We start from the raw sequence: 12588 nt of genomic DNA, 5'->3' as shown, positions 1-12588 counted from the left end.
GACTGCCCTCTTCTTCCAGGCATCTGCTTGAAAAGCAACCTCTGCTTTCTCAGCACTCTCCTAAAAATGGTGGCCCTGCAGCATTACCACTCAAGAATGAGTGCGTTGACACCTTCCTTCCTCCCTCATGTCTCACTCAGCGTTTTACACAAAGGCCAAGTGAAGAAAGCAACAAGGCACCACAGGTGAATTGCCCTATCACATCTTCTGTCAGTCCTTCTGTCTGCCCCGTAAGCCCCAGGATGAGCAGGAGGGTTTTGCAGGGGTTTGTGATGAGTTCACTTAGTTAAGGACAGCCTGGATGCTCTGGTCATGTTTGCAAGCAAGCCACTGTGGAGGAGGGCTCCATGCTGCAGTTGCACACAGTTCCCATTTAAAATGTTCAGCCTGCAGGAAGGTGTCCAGCAGCCTGGAGGCACCTGGATGTACCTAAGACTTCAGCCAAGTTGTGTTCTTGTGAGATTTTTTTGCCAAGAGCTGAGAATCCCTCTGATGTGCAGCATGTTACAGCAGACTCAAGGGTCTCTTCCATCTCAGCACCACATGTGCTTAATAAAATAGTTTGTGTTGTTAGGACACAGTAATTGAATCAAACCTGCTCTCTCTTCTCTCTTACAGGTTACCAGGACAATGCCAGTACTTAGGGCTGCCGGTTGCTGATTACTTCAAACAGTGGATTAATCTGAAAAAGGTACTTTTGTGCAAACTGCCACGGTTCCCATTTCCCTCTCTTCCCCCTCCCCTTTCTCTTTTCCTTTGCTCTTTAAGGAGGTGTCTAATAACTACTGCTGTTTTGCATTGAAATGAGTTATTTTCTCAGAAGCTGGGCTGAGCGAGTCCTCTGGCTCCCTATTGTATCTCCTCTAATAGAGTCTTCCTGTACCTGATGGGATGTGTTCTGCAGCTGGGGAGAATCCCATTGTGGCAGGCACAGTGCGGTGTCTGCATAATAGCAGGACGCTGTGAGGCCCCTCTTCAGCAAAGGTTGTGCTGTCCCTGTCTTGCTGACTCTCTTTTCCAGCAGTTTAAGGCTCCTAGGAGTGCAGTTCTCTTCAGATTGAATTCTGATCGGAAAACAACTGGAAATCCCCCAGTTTAAAAGCCGGCATTTCCCCTTATGCTGTGGAGAACGGGAACTGTCTCAGCAGCACATCCACCTGAGGGACCTGTGTTCTCTTTGCAAAGAGAAACGCTTTACTGTGCTGTATCTTGTGTTGCTCCACACCTTCTCTCGCTGGCTGAAGAGCAGCCTGCCATGTATCCAATGGGTCTCCTTGCTCAGATGCTCCATCTGCACAGAAAATTATGGTGATGCTTTAAGTGGCAAATTGGAGTGGCAAGAAAAAAAACTAGCAGTATTGCAAGCAGTGACAGTGTGGGGCCCTGCGGACTGTGCACAGAAGAAACTGGGGTGGCCCTTCCGGTTAAGCCCTTGGATGAGTATGATTCTCCTCCCCCATCCAATTTAATGTCTTATTTGGGTTTCTGCACCTTTTCCTGATAATTAGGGGTCTTGGTAAATGGAATTTGCTTGTAAACAGCTCTTTGTACTTGTGGGCTTTTCTTTTGTTCTTTTATTTATTTATTGTTTTAAATGGAAACATGAGTGACAGGCTGAGCGGCCGCAGAAGGACAATTTGCATGATCTGTTCCGTCAAATAGGGTAGAACATGAACTTAACAAGGGATGCTGGCAGCAAATTCCCGACTGAACTTGTCAAGGGGTCTTGTATTTCCCTGCTGTCAGAGCAAATCTTTTGGCTGATTGCTGGTCCTTGGTAAATGAAATCTGAAAGCACATTGGGGCATTCTGCAGTTCAGTGACCATTAATGATCGCCATTTGAAGTTCACTAAACTTCTGGTGAATGGATAGCAGCTATATGACCAGCCGGTTGATGGCTGCAAAATAAGAATAATAAAAAAATCCCTGTATACCTTGATGTTTACTAAGAAGTAGGTTGATCCAGCTGTGCTGTTCCTTTGGGCCTCAGGATGAATGACTTATGGCTCTTTTCTGTAGTTCAAGGCTCTTGGATTTATCATGTTAGGAGCTGGGTTTCATCATAATACAGTCAGACAGGCAGGCAGAGGGCTGGCCTTCAAGCTGGATATTTGTGTATGGTGCTTCAACAACTAGTATGGTATTAAGTTGAGGGCTGGTGAGCATCAGTGAAGTACCAAGTACAGGGCTAAAATGGGAAGAGGAGGAGACCTCTCCTGTCCTGTGACTAAGAGCTGCCTCCCCTGGGGCTTGCTCTCACCCCAGGGTGAGGAGCTTTCGCTGCCACTTGCTGCCCACTGTCCGTGGGTGCTTGTGGGAGAACTGCATGTGTGTTTTTATGAGAGAGGATTTCCAGCCTAGATAAATAATTCTGTCTGAGCAGTGAGACCCAGTGGAGGCTCAGTCTCTTGACTTTTGAGCTACTAGTATGAGACAAATAAGGATGGACAGGTAAAGAGCCCCCCTGCTCTTCCCGTCATAGCTCAGGCATCCCCTTTTCCCCTCCCTCTGGCAAGTTCCTGGCTTAGAAATACCTCCCAGGTTGAGTCTGCCTCTGACCTGATCCGTGAAGTGAAGGTGTTGGGGTCCGTGTGAAAATGCTAATTTCTAGGTCATGGTTATTGGCAGAGACTTGGATTGTTCTGACGTTAAGAAAAGAGGGTTTTTTGCGTTTAAATGGCATATCTGACAGCAGCAATTTCCTGCAGAATATTAGCCCCATCTGCATCCTGTTGTCTCTCTTTTGGGTCTCTGAGAGCACGTTAACAAGAAAGAGGACCCTGCTGAATTAGGGAACTACTGCAGCAAATACAAGCAATGCCGAAGAGTGGGACTGTCTGCTGGAAAAAATACAGGCTCATTTCTACACTGTGAGGTGTTTGCGGGTGGGAGCAGACTTGTGTTTGTATACCTGTGTGTATTGCAGCAGCAGCAAGATACGTTCCAGATTCCCTTTCCCCATGTACAGCCCTTAGCTTCCCCCCTCCCTTTTTTTTTTTTCCACATTTTATGTCATTTAGAGAAATTGTTCTCATCTGTACTGCCTCTGCTAGAGAGCCTCTAGAGCTAAGCAGTCCCTCTTCTCAAGATGGTGCGACAGTCATTCTCAGGCTTCCTTGTCTAATAAACTCTTTCCCTTGTCACTGCTGTGCTGCAGGAACGGTGCAGGCAAGCAGCCTGTGTCTTCAACCCTCTTTCGGAGTTTCCACGACTTGCCTTTTGGGCAGGCTGAATACAGGAATCAGAGCCCCTGCTGGTCACCACTCTTGTATTGCCCCAGAAAACATTTTTGGATTGATCTGGCAGTGCTGGTGGTGGTGAGCTCCACACCTGACTCTGCTGCCCCAGGCAGTGATGGTGGCCACCAGTGTCTTGGGATCTGTGAAGGAGCCTTCTAGGCATGACAAAAGGAGAAAATGCACTTGGCAGAGTTTGTGGAAGTTTTACCTTGCCCTGTGCCCCCCCCCCCCCGCCTGCTAGTGCATGCTTTCCATCAAGCCCGATTGGTGCTTGCTGACATTTTTAATGTCACTGAGCGATCTTGTATCTCTAGTGAACTGTCAGTGTAGAGCTGTCTTGGGGCAGAGAGTTTATCATGTTCTTCACTTCGATTAGCTAAGCATTCTGGGAGGGCTGCGGAGAGCAGAGGAGGCCTTATTTGAATGCTGCGGCATCTCAGATATCCCCCTAAACCATCTCAATAGAGAGTCATTGTCCTGTCTGCCAGTTTGCCTTATGTGCCTGTCATGTAGATAAGCAGAGGCACTGTAGAGTTAGGACTGAGGTGCAGGACCTGAGCTGTGTGCTCTTTGCTGGATGCTCAGAACTGAAATAGCAGAGTGCTTAATGCCGGGAGTGAGGAGCACCAGTGGAGCAAAGCATGCAGAAAGCAAGAGGCTGTGGGCAGGATTTAGGAGGATAAGAAAGCTGCTGCAACTAACAAGCTAGAACCAAGCTACTGCCCCCCGAGTGTTGTCAGGTAGCCTGGGTAAAATCTTTAGTGCTTACTCTAACACAAAGATCAGCTCTTGTTCATGCTTCCTTTGCTCTTTCGGGAGCCTCTGTGGTTTATCTTTCCAGCTCCTGCTTGGGTTAGCAATAGAATCAGTGAGGCTGAGTGTCCTTTCCATGACAAACTCCTCACACTGGAGGGTTAGAGCCAGAGTGGTGTTAGGCTGAAGCCATGTCTCCTGAGACTGCAGGGCAGCCCGGAGCCTGGGAGTGAAGAGCACAGTGGGCAGTGGGAGTGCCAGCACCACGGTGTTTGTAAGCATGTCACAGACCAAAGGGTAGTTTGTTGGAGGGAGGAGTAGCTAAGTGGAAGAAGGGGGATGAAAATAGATTTTGGCACCAGAGTCCTTTCTTATGATTAATTTGTGCAAGAAAAACATTAGAAGGGTGATGAAGATGAAGGTATCAGAATGGCCAGATCAAAGGTCTGTCTAGCCCAGATCCCCTCTTTGCCAGAGGCCAGAGGCAGGTGCTTGAAGGGTATAACAGAGACCAGGGTCAGAGTCAGCTTTCTCTAGTTAGACGTTCCCAGCAATCATCTCTTCAAGGGATTTGGGCTGGAGGCTGCCTCTGGACCACTGTGTCTAGCACCCACTGTGTTTACCGTGTCTGTCTTCCAGAAACTTGTTAGTCCTGTTCTGAATTTGTTCCTGCTTTTGGTTTTTACGGCATCCTGCCGCAATGAGTTTTGCTATTTAATTATGCATTAATTTCTCTTTGTTCATGTGTTGTGTGAAGAAACATGCCCTCTTGTTTCTTTTAAGCCTACTGTCTGATCATTTTCATGGGCCTAGATCTTGTGTTGTGAGAAAGAGCAAATAAGTGTTTCCAGTTCTCTTCTCTTGTGCTGTTCTTGATTTCACAGACCTTTGTCATATGTCTAGTTGTCTCTTTTCCAGTACGGCATAACTGTTGTGTGATAGCTGGCACAAAAGCACTTTGCCGGTTCTGTGACTCTAGAATTAGGCTACAGAAGCTATTCTGTTTTTAATGCTGCATATGCCACCCTCATCTTCAGTTTCTTCTCTGGACGTTATGAAGTGTTTTATGTGACCAGGAAAAGTTTGTTTTATTCCTTCTTTTTTAAAATATTTTATTTACTTTTTAAAAAGACAATTCCCCTTTGAACCTCCAGATCCATCTTGGAGCTGCCCCTTTCTCAGGACAGCTGCCCTCATGACCATCTTTTATTACTGTTCGCAGTGGGTAGCCTGTCTTTAGATACAGTAATAGTTGGTGTTTCCGAAGAGACAGAAAACCATTCCTAGTTTGACACCCACCTGAAGTCCAGGATGGCTTGACATTTTTCCCCTGAACTTTGAATGCCTTCTCTCAAGGTTCATTTTGGCTTGCTGTAATGAAGATGAAGATTTCTGCTTGATTCGTGCAAGGGTCGTAATATGTTCTGGGTAGACGGTGGCAGTTTACAGGTGACTATGTAGCAGGTGGCATTGCAGTGCGAGGGTAGGAGATTGCTCTGTCTGACTGTCACCAGCCTGAGTTTCTCTGAAAAGTTTCTATCACCTTGCCCTGGTATTGCTGGCCCAGTGCTTTTACGTCTCCCAGATTGCATGTGGTGTTGCTCCTGGTTTTGCACAGGGAGTGGGTGCTGGAAAAAGCTTCAAAGGTCATCCAACAGCTACGAGGGGTAAGGAGTGCAAACGGGCATAGATATATCGGGAGAGGGGAAAAGTTTAAGGGGGCTTTATCTCATATGGTCCTCACTGGCTGGCATAGTGTTGTTTTCCACACCACATAGTGTGATTGCAGCTGTACACTCCTGCCTTGCCCTCTTTAAGTCCCCCAGCCAACCGTCCAAGGGAGGGAAAGCGATCCTGACAATCACTGTTCATAAAATAATGGAACAACTCTTTGGAGAAAGAAGCTGTTCTGTGCAGTAATTGGCATATGAAAGGCAAGGGTTGAATGAGATGGGTGGATGAATGCAACTTTCCTTCTTGGGGCATCATGAAACAGAACTGACAAATCCTTGGGGAGCACAATGTGTCTGTGCTGGAGAGGCATGGCTGTGTGCAGAGCTGGCCTTTTCCAGGCCCAGCTTTTATTGATTTGTGGTTATTCATAGCGTGGAAGCAAACTGTTAATACATATGCACAAATGTTTTAAGGTCACCTACTCATTTTGTGAAATAAGACAGAGGAAGCATGTAATGGGATGTTTTTGTTAATATTTGGCAACTAAAAACAAACACATCCTAAACAAATAAAGATTTTCTAACAGCTTTTTGTCTCTCCTCTGAATTAACAATTCTTTCTGCCTTTGCTATGGGAGGAGGAGGAGTTCTTAGGCACTTTGTGTTGAAAGTGTCTCAAGTGCTTTGGACAAAGAACATTGAAGTGGATGCAATTGAGAAATGGTTTGTGTTTTGGCCCGAATTCCTGAAAGTTGCTTTCATGAGGTCTAACCTCTCAAGGACTTGCTGTGATTGTTATCAATTGCCTGTTTATTCAGTTATTGGCTATAGAGAATCTGTAATGGATTTTACGATCAGATGACCAAGAAGGACTCCTCAGGCAGAGTGCTTCACAGCCGTAGTGTTAAGCACACAAGTAGATGTTGCCACTTAACTGCAAACAGCTGCTTATGAGCTTTGTTGGATCGCTGAGACCCTGTCATACCTTCTTCCTGTGGGAGCTGTGCTGGGAGTGTTCGCTGGGTTCCTCATCCTCGGCTCTGCAGCTCTTGGCCTTGGGGAGTCTCTCTCCGAAGGTAGGAGTAACAGAGGGTTGTGGAAGGAAACAGGAGGAAATACAACTCTAGGGTTAAGGGGAATTCACCTGTTTTTTCCACACAGATTAGGAAGGAAGAGTGTCTGTGCAACGGTATTGGCTCATAACTGGAAGAAAAAGGAATAAGTGCTTATAACAGCGTAATAACAGTGTTTAATAAATACTTTTGTTCTGTGCTTATGGAAAGGCAGAGGATGTTGCATCACTGAGCAAAATGTTTTCTGTTACAACAGGATTTTGTGAAGTAAAGTGGCAGCTTCAAGTTGGCATTCTGCATAGCTGGTTTATAGGAGTTATAAAAGAGCTGGCTGAGAAGCCCTGGATGTTAATGTTGCTTTTAATAAGTCTTTGAACATGGGGGAAGTTCTGGAGGACTGGAAGAAAGCTAATGTTGTACCAGTAATTTAGAAGGGCAAATGGGATGACCGATGAAGTAATTATAGCCCTATCAGCTTGACATTAATTCTGGGCAAAGTAATGAAAAGCTAGATATCATAGTTGATTAATAAAGAATGAAAAGAAGGTAATATAATGCCAATCAATGTGGATTTATGGAAACTAGATCTTTTTCAAACTAACTTGATATTTTTTTTATGAGACTACATGTTTGGTTGATAAAGGTAACCATGTCAATGTAATATACTTCTGGAAAGCATTTGACTTGGTACCTTATGACATTTTGATTAAGAAACAAGAATGATACAAAATCAACATGGCACGCATTACATTGATTAAGAACGAGCAAACTGACAGCTCCTAGCATTTAATTGTAAATGGGTAATCATCGTGGAGTTGCATGTCTTCCTAGTGGGGTCCCACAGGGATCTATTTCTCAGACCTCTTGTATTTAACACTTTTATCAATGCCCTGAAAGAAAACATAAAAATCATTTTTGATAAAGTGTGCAGATACTGCACCCAGGAGGCTGATGCTGTTGGATTTATAAACAGGGAATAGTGAGCAGGAACAGAGGGGTTGAATCGTCTGTTTGGGACTGGTTTGACCTCTATGGGATCCTGGTCCCTCTCCAGAGTTTGTGCATCCCAAAGGATTCTGGAAATTTGGAGGCTGTTGACGAGAACTGTGAAGACCCACGAGAGCACTTGCCATACAGCAAAGACCTGGGAGCCCTTTAGGTTACTGGAGAGAAGGGTAAGGGTGACTTGGCTGTAGTCCTTAAGTACCTAAATGGAGAGCCAGAATGTGGTGAGCGGCTCCTTTAGTCTAGCCAGTAAAAGCATAAGCAGTTCCAGTGCCTGGGAGCCCCAGCGAGATAATTCAGGTGCAGGTTTTTACAGTGAGGGTAATTAACCAATGGAACAACTTACCGAGGGCTGTGGTGAATTTGCAAGCTGGGGTCGGAAGGTTTTTTCCTGAAAAGATCAGCTCTGGTTCAAACGGGAATTAATTTGGGGCAGTCTTGCGGCCTGTGCAGAAGGTGAGGCCAGCTGATCGCGGCGGTTTCTCCTACCGTAGTAATCTTTGCCGGTCCGTCTCGGCGCAGCTCTCTCTGGTTTGTTCCCTCGCAGTGAGAGTGCCTTCAAAGGCGACTGGGAGCGCGTGAGCCCTGTGCCCGCGCCTGGCGCATGTGCCATGGGGCCGGGGTGGCATCCCCGGTGCGGGCAACACTGCCGGCAGGGCAGGACAGGGCAGGACAGCCCTCCTGCTCCCGCTGCCCGCACGCTGCAGCCTTGCACGACTTCTCCTTTAAATCTGTCGCGCAGCTGTCTGAACTCTGAAATTTCTTTCACTCTCTCCCTCGCCTTGTTAACATGTGTTGCCTTTGGGGTAATCAGGGAAAAAATATTATGTCCTTTTACAATTACCGGGTTTTGGAATATTAAAATGTCTCTCTGCATCGGCAGTGTTATTTTGATTGGTATTCTAACCTTTGACTAGCCCATAAAGCGAGCCGCTCTTCAAGCCAATATTGCAGGACTGAAATTTAATTCCGAAATGATTCCAGATAATAGGGAGACAGATAATATATGCATGAAGGATATTATGTTTGGACTAAATGCAGCAGGGCCAGGGCTTGGGAGTTGAATAATAGCCCAGAGTGAGTTATAATCTGTGGGACAGAAATACCTTACTGTCAGGGCCAGGAGAGGAACTCTTAAATCAAAGGGAGGGAGAAGAGGAGGGAGTCAGAGAATAGTTATCTGAAAGGGAAAGGGCATCCAGGAGAGGCCTTAAAGGAGCAGCCTGCTTCATCCCACTGCAGAGGGGACACTTCCTCCCTTTGTTATTTAACAAGAAGTGCTGAGTAAAAACGTCTTTCCAAGGAAAGAGCCAAAGCCAAAAAGCAGGGAGTTGTGCTGGGAAGAGAGGGCGAGAGTCAGCTGTGAGGCAAGTTCTTGACTGTCTTTTCCCTTTCCTGCTCCTGAATTCATTAGAAGGGGACGTGGTAGGAGTCAGTTCATCAAACTTTGCCTCGGTTTCTCTAGAAATTACAACCAAGTAGATCGAGGGGTTGTTGATGCGTCAGCTTTGCAACACGTACGAAGGTGGGGAGCTCACGTAACGCAGAATAGTTGTCAGGGTTGTTCTGGGTATCCGCGTTCACATAAAATAAACAAAGGCACAGCATTTTGGTTGTGTGCCCAGTTGTTGTTCAGGCCTTTGCTTTCCCTCCTCAGCTTGGGAGTCACTGGTGAGCCAGCTTGTCCCGATCAGTCAGTGACAAGTGCTGGAGCTGCTGCCTGGGCTGGGAATTGTAGACACAGAGTAAGGGCATCCTGTGTGGCAGCTGAGATGCGATTTCAGTGGCTTTTAAATCCTGGAAGCTTTAAGAAGTAACGTCCAATGCTCTGGGACCTCTGCCCCGGGGAAGAGGACTGGGTGTTGTGCCACCTTATTCTCTGCAGCGATGCTTTGTGCTTCGCTGGCAGCTTCCGAGAGTGGTGGAGCTCAGTCAGCAAAGTGTTTTTCACTCTGCAGTAGCTCAGACCTGTAATGCTAACGTGCTGGGTGAGACACTGGGAATTTCTGTAGCTAAACTACACAGAGCATTGAGGAGTACAGTGAAGACAGCTGTCCTGGAAGGAGTAGAGGTGAATGGACAGGTGCTCCAACAACCAGAGATGGAGAACCATCTCTGCCTGCAGGGATAACACATACTCATGTCAATATAACAGGCTGTGGCTCAGTGATATGAGCTTACAATTTCAAAGAAATGATCCCACACTAGCATTTCATTTCCTCCTCTCTCAGTCTTGGGAGCTGGTCCTGTTGCAGCTGAGATGGACTCTAGGCGCAGCCTGGAAACTTCAGGGGTTTTCGATGACTTGAGAACTGTAACATCCATGCTTGTCCTACGCAAGGAGAAAGAGCGGTGTCCATCTGGGTCTAAATCAGAATGGCTTTGTGTGTTTTCCTCTCTTTTTTTCTTTTTCTTTTTTTATTTATTGCATCCTAAATCACAGGAGGAATTTCCTGTGGAGCACGTGTGTGCAAACTCTTCTGTGAACAGATAGGAATGACTGTGATCCCCAGAGGGTTAATGTAAGTTCTTGGGCTTGGTTTGTCAAAAAGTAATGAGTTTCCTGACTTGCAAAATAGAGGATTAGTTTAGCAATTCCTTTTAGCCGTAAATCCGTAAATGTATGAAAGGGCCCACTTCTCACTGCTGAAATCATGCCAAGCTAAAGGCTGTGAGCTGGACATGTGGAACCTGTGGTCTCTGCCATTTAGACTCTCCAGCACTGGTAAAGACAACCCCTGACAAGGTCCTGTTATGTGGAAGCTGTTTAGAGCTACTCCAGTGCAAAGGGAACATTTGAGTCCTATTAACAGGAAGCTCTTCCTGGAACTTCCTGCCTTCTTTCCTTCCCTGTTGGCCATGTCTACCCCACATATGTTCTAGCACGTGTTTGTCTCACAGCATCTCTCACACTTCTTCACTAGCAAGAATTCACCTACGTTTTCTTCTACTAATACATACTAAAATTACAGTATGTGCATGTTAAAGTCTCACCTCCTTTCCTAGAGTAAGTTTTTTGGAGTTTAGCCTTAGTCTCTGGAGCAGCCCAGCTTTCTGAAGCTGTGCTGTAAAAATATTGTTGTTGAAATCCAACCCTGTGGTCTAGGACAGCTCACTGGGGGCAGAGGTCTTTGCAGCAGATCTCTTGCAGTGCATGGTGATGCACAGCCTTCACTCCTTGGAGAAGTTCTTGTTATTCCAGATTGGTTGACCTTCTGTCTTCAAACTTTGGCTTCCTAAATATTTCTAGGGGTACTCCTGGAGTGGAGAAACAACCCTTGAATTTGTGAGTAACTCTCCACCAAAGGTTTACAGATTATTCTGCTCCTCTGCCCCCTCCCAACAGGGTAGCAAGTAGGGCCACCACGTACCTGACATGTGATAATACCTGCACATGAATTATCATTTCCAGTATGGAGGGAAAAGCATCTTATCTCTGGAATCCAACTTGTCCTGGTTTGCAGAAACCTGCTGGGGATTGTCCTGCAGCTCTGGTTTTGATTTGTTGCTTTGCTACTTTTACCTGCAGATTCACTTGAGTCCATATAGGCACTGGGTAAGTTTAAACTGAAAAATACATTTAACTCCAGCAAAACTGGACAAATGGATTTAACCACAGTGAAGCAAAGGGTTCTTCTCTGGATGACAACACTGGAAACAGTTGCAAAAGAATAACTTTGAAACAAGATGGTACAAATACTAGGTCTTACTCTACAAAGATTCTCCTTCCAGGGTCCCTGCAACTTGGGAGGGCTGGTGGTCTGGCTTCCCTTGTGCCTGTCCTTGCAGGGTGAGCTGGCCTAGGGGAGTTATTTCAAATGATGTCTTCTCTCTTCCTTAGTTATGGATGGTGTCTTCCTTAGCTAGAGGGGGAGCTTGCTCTCTCCTGGGGACTCCTTCAGAGCTTGTCGTCTTTCCTTTGTTAACAGAGAAAGGAAAGCCTGAATCTTTATTTGCTTTGACTTCATTTCTGCTTCTTTTTCCAGTAGAAATGTGGCTTTAAGACTTAGGCCTGTGATGATTTATGTTTCTTCCCTCTCTTGTAGTTGAGTGCCAGTTTTGCGGATGCTGTCACTGGTACCTGTGTCTGGGAGTTGGCATGGGTTGGTAGCTGAATGTGAGCCATCAGTGTCAGCTGTTGTGCAAAAGGCAAATGCCCGCTAAGCCCACACAGAGCCTACAAGGCATGTGAGGTAATGCACCCACTCACTCAGCACTGGTAAGGCTTCAGCTGGGGTTTGCAGTTCAACTTGGCATGCTGCACTCCAGGGAGGATTTGGATCAGCTGGACAAAGTCCAGAGAGAGCAGAAAACAGATAACAGGGTTGGATGACATGACCTCCAGGGGAAGACTGAGAGACCTGGCATATTTGGCTTAGAGAAAAACAAGCAGAAATAGAAATTTTCAAAGGCACGGAAGTACTTGGAGAGGAAGGGGAAAGTCTGTTCTGGATGTCTGTAGTGGACAGCTCTTAAAGTGATCTCCTTACCTTCTGCAAGGAGGTCAGTGAATAATCTCTAAGAGTGAGGACAGGGATGTGGGACCTTTAGCTCTTGAGATTTTCAGAGCAGTTTAGAAGAATATGGTGGGGTGGAGCTAGCTGTTCCTACCTTGGGGTAATCGCTTGTCCCTTCTTACCGTTTACTTCCTGCTCCCTTGTGTTTGGACACAGACTAGCTGCTTTCCTTGGCACTGCCCTGCCACATGTCTGAAACTCCAAGTAACTAAGCAATGATGGGAAGGGGATGTTGTCTTGGGTGCTTTATACAGTCTCCACTCCTCTTCTAATGCCATGAGCCTGGATTAGGATGTTTGCACTGGGGAAACTGCAAGGCAGCCTTTA

General features: G+C 46.2%; 1 protein-coding gene across 3 annotated transcripts in view; it reads left to right on the top strand.

Annotated features, from left to right (window-relative positions):
- Positions 1–12588, top strand: part of ERI3 (ERI1 exoribonuclease family member 3) — a 148977-nt gene that overhangs the window by 55015 nt on the left and 81374 nt on the right. For all 3 annotated transcript variants that reach the window (XM_064516108.1, XM_064516110.1, XM_064516109.1), the window contains one exon: positions 619–691. In XM_064516108.1, coding sequence (XP_064372178.1) covers positions 619–691 — 73 coding nt within the window. The remainder of the gene's footprint in view (positions 1–618; positions 692–12588) is intronic.

The sequence above is a fragment of the Dromaius novaehollandiae genome, chromosome 8 (assembly GCF_036370855.1).
Source record: "Dromaius novaehollandiae isolate bDroNov1 chromosome 8, bDroNov1.hap1, whole genome shotgun sequence".
NCBI classification, from domain to species: domain Eukaryota; kingdom Metazoa; phylum Chordata; class Aves; order Casuariiformes; family Dromaiidae; genus Dromaius; species Dromaius novaehollandiae.
Note: the sequence above shows the minus strand (reverse complement) of the source record. Positions and strands in the feature narration are given on the sequence as shown.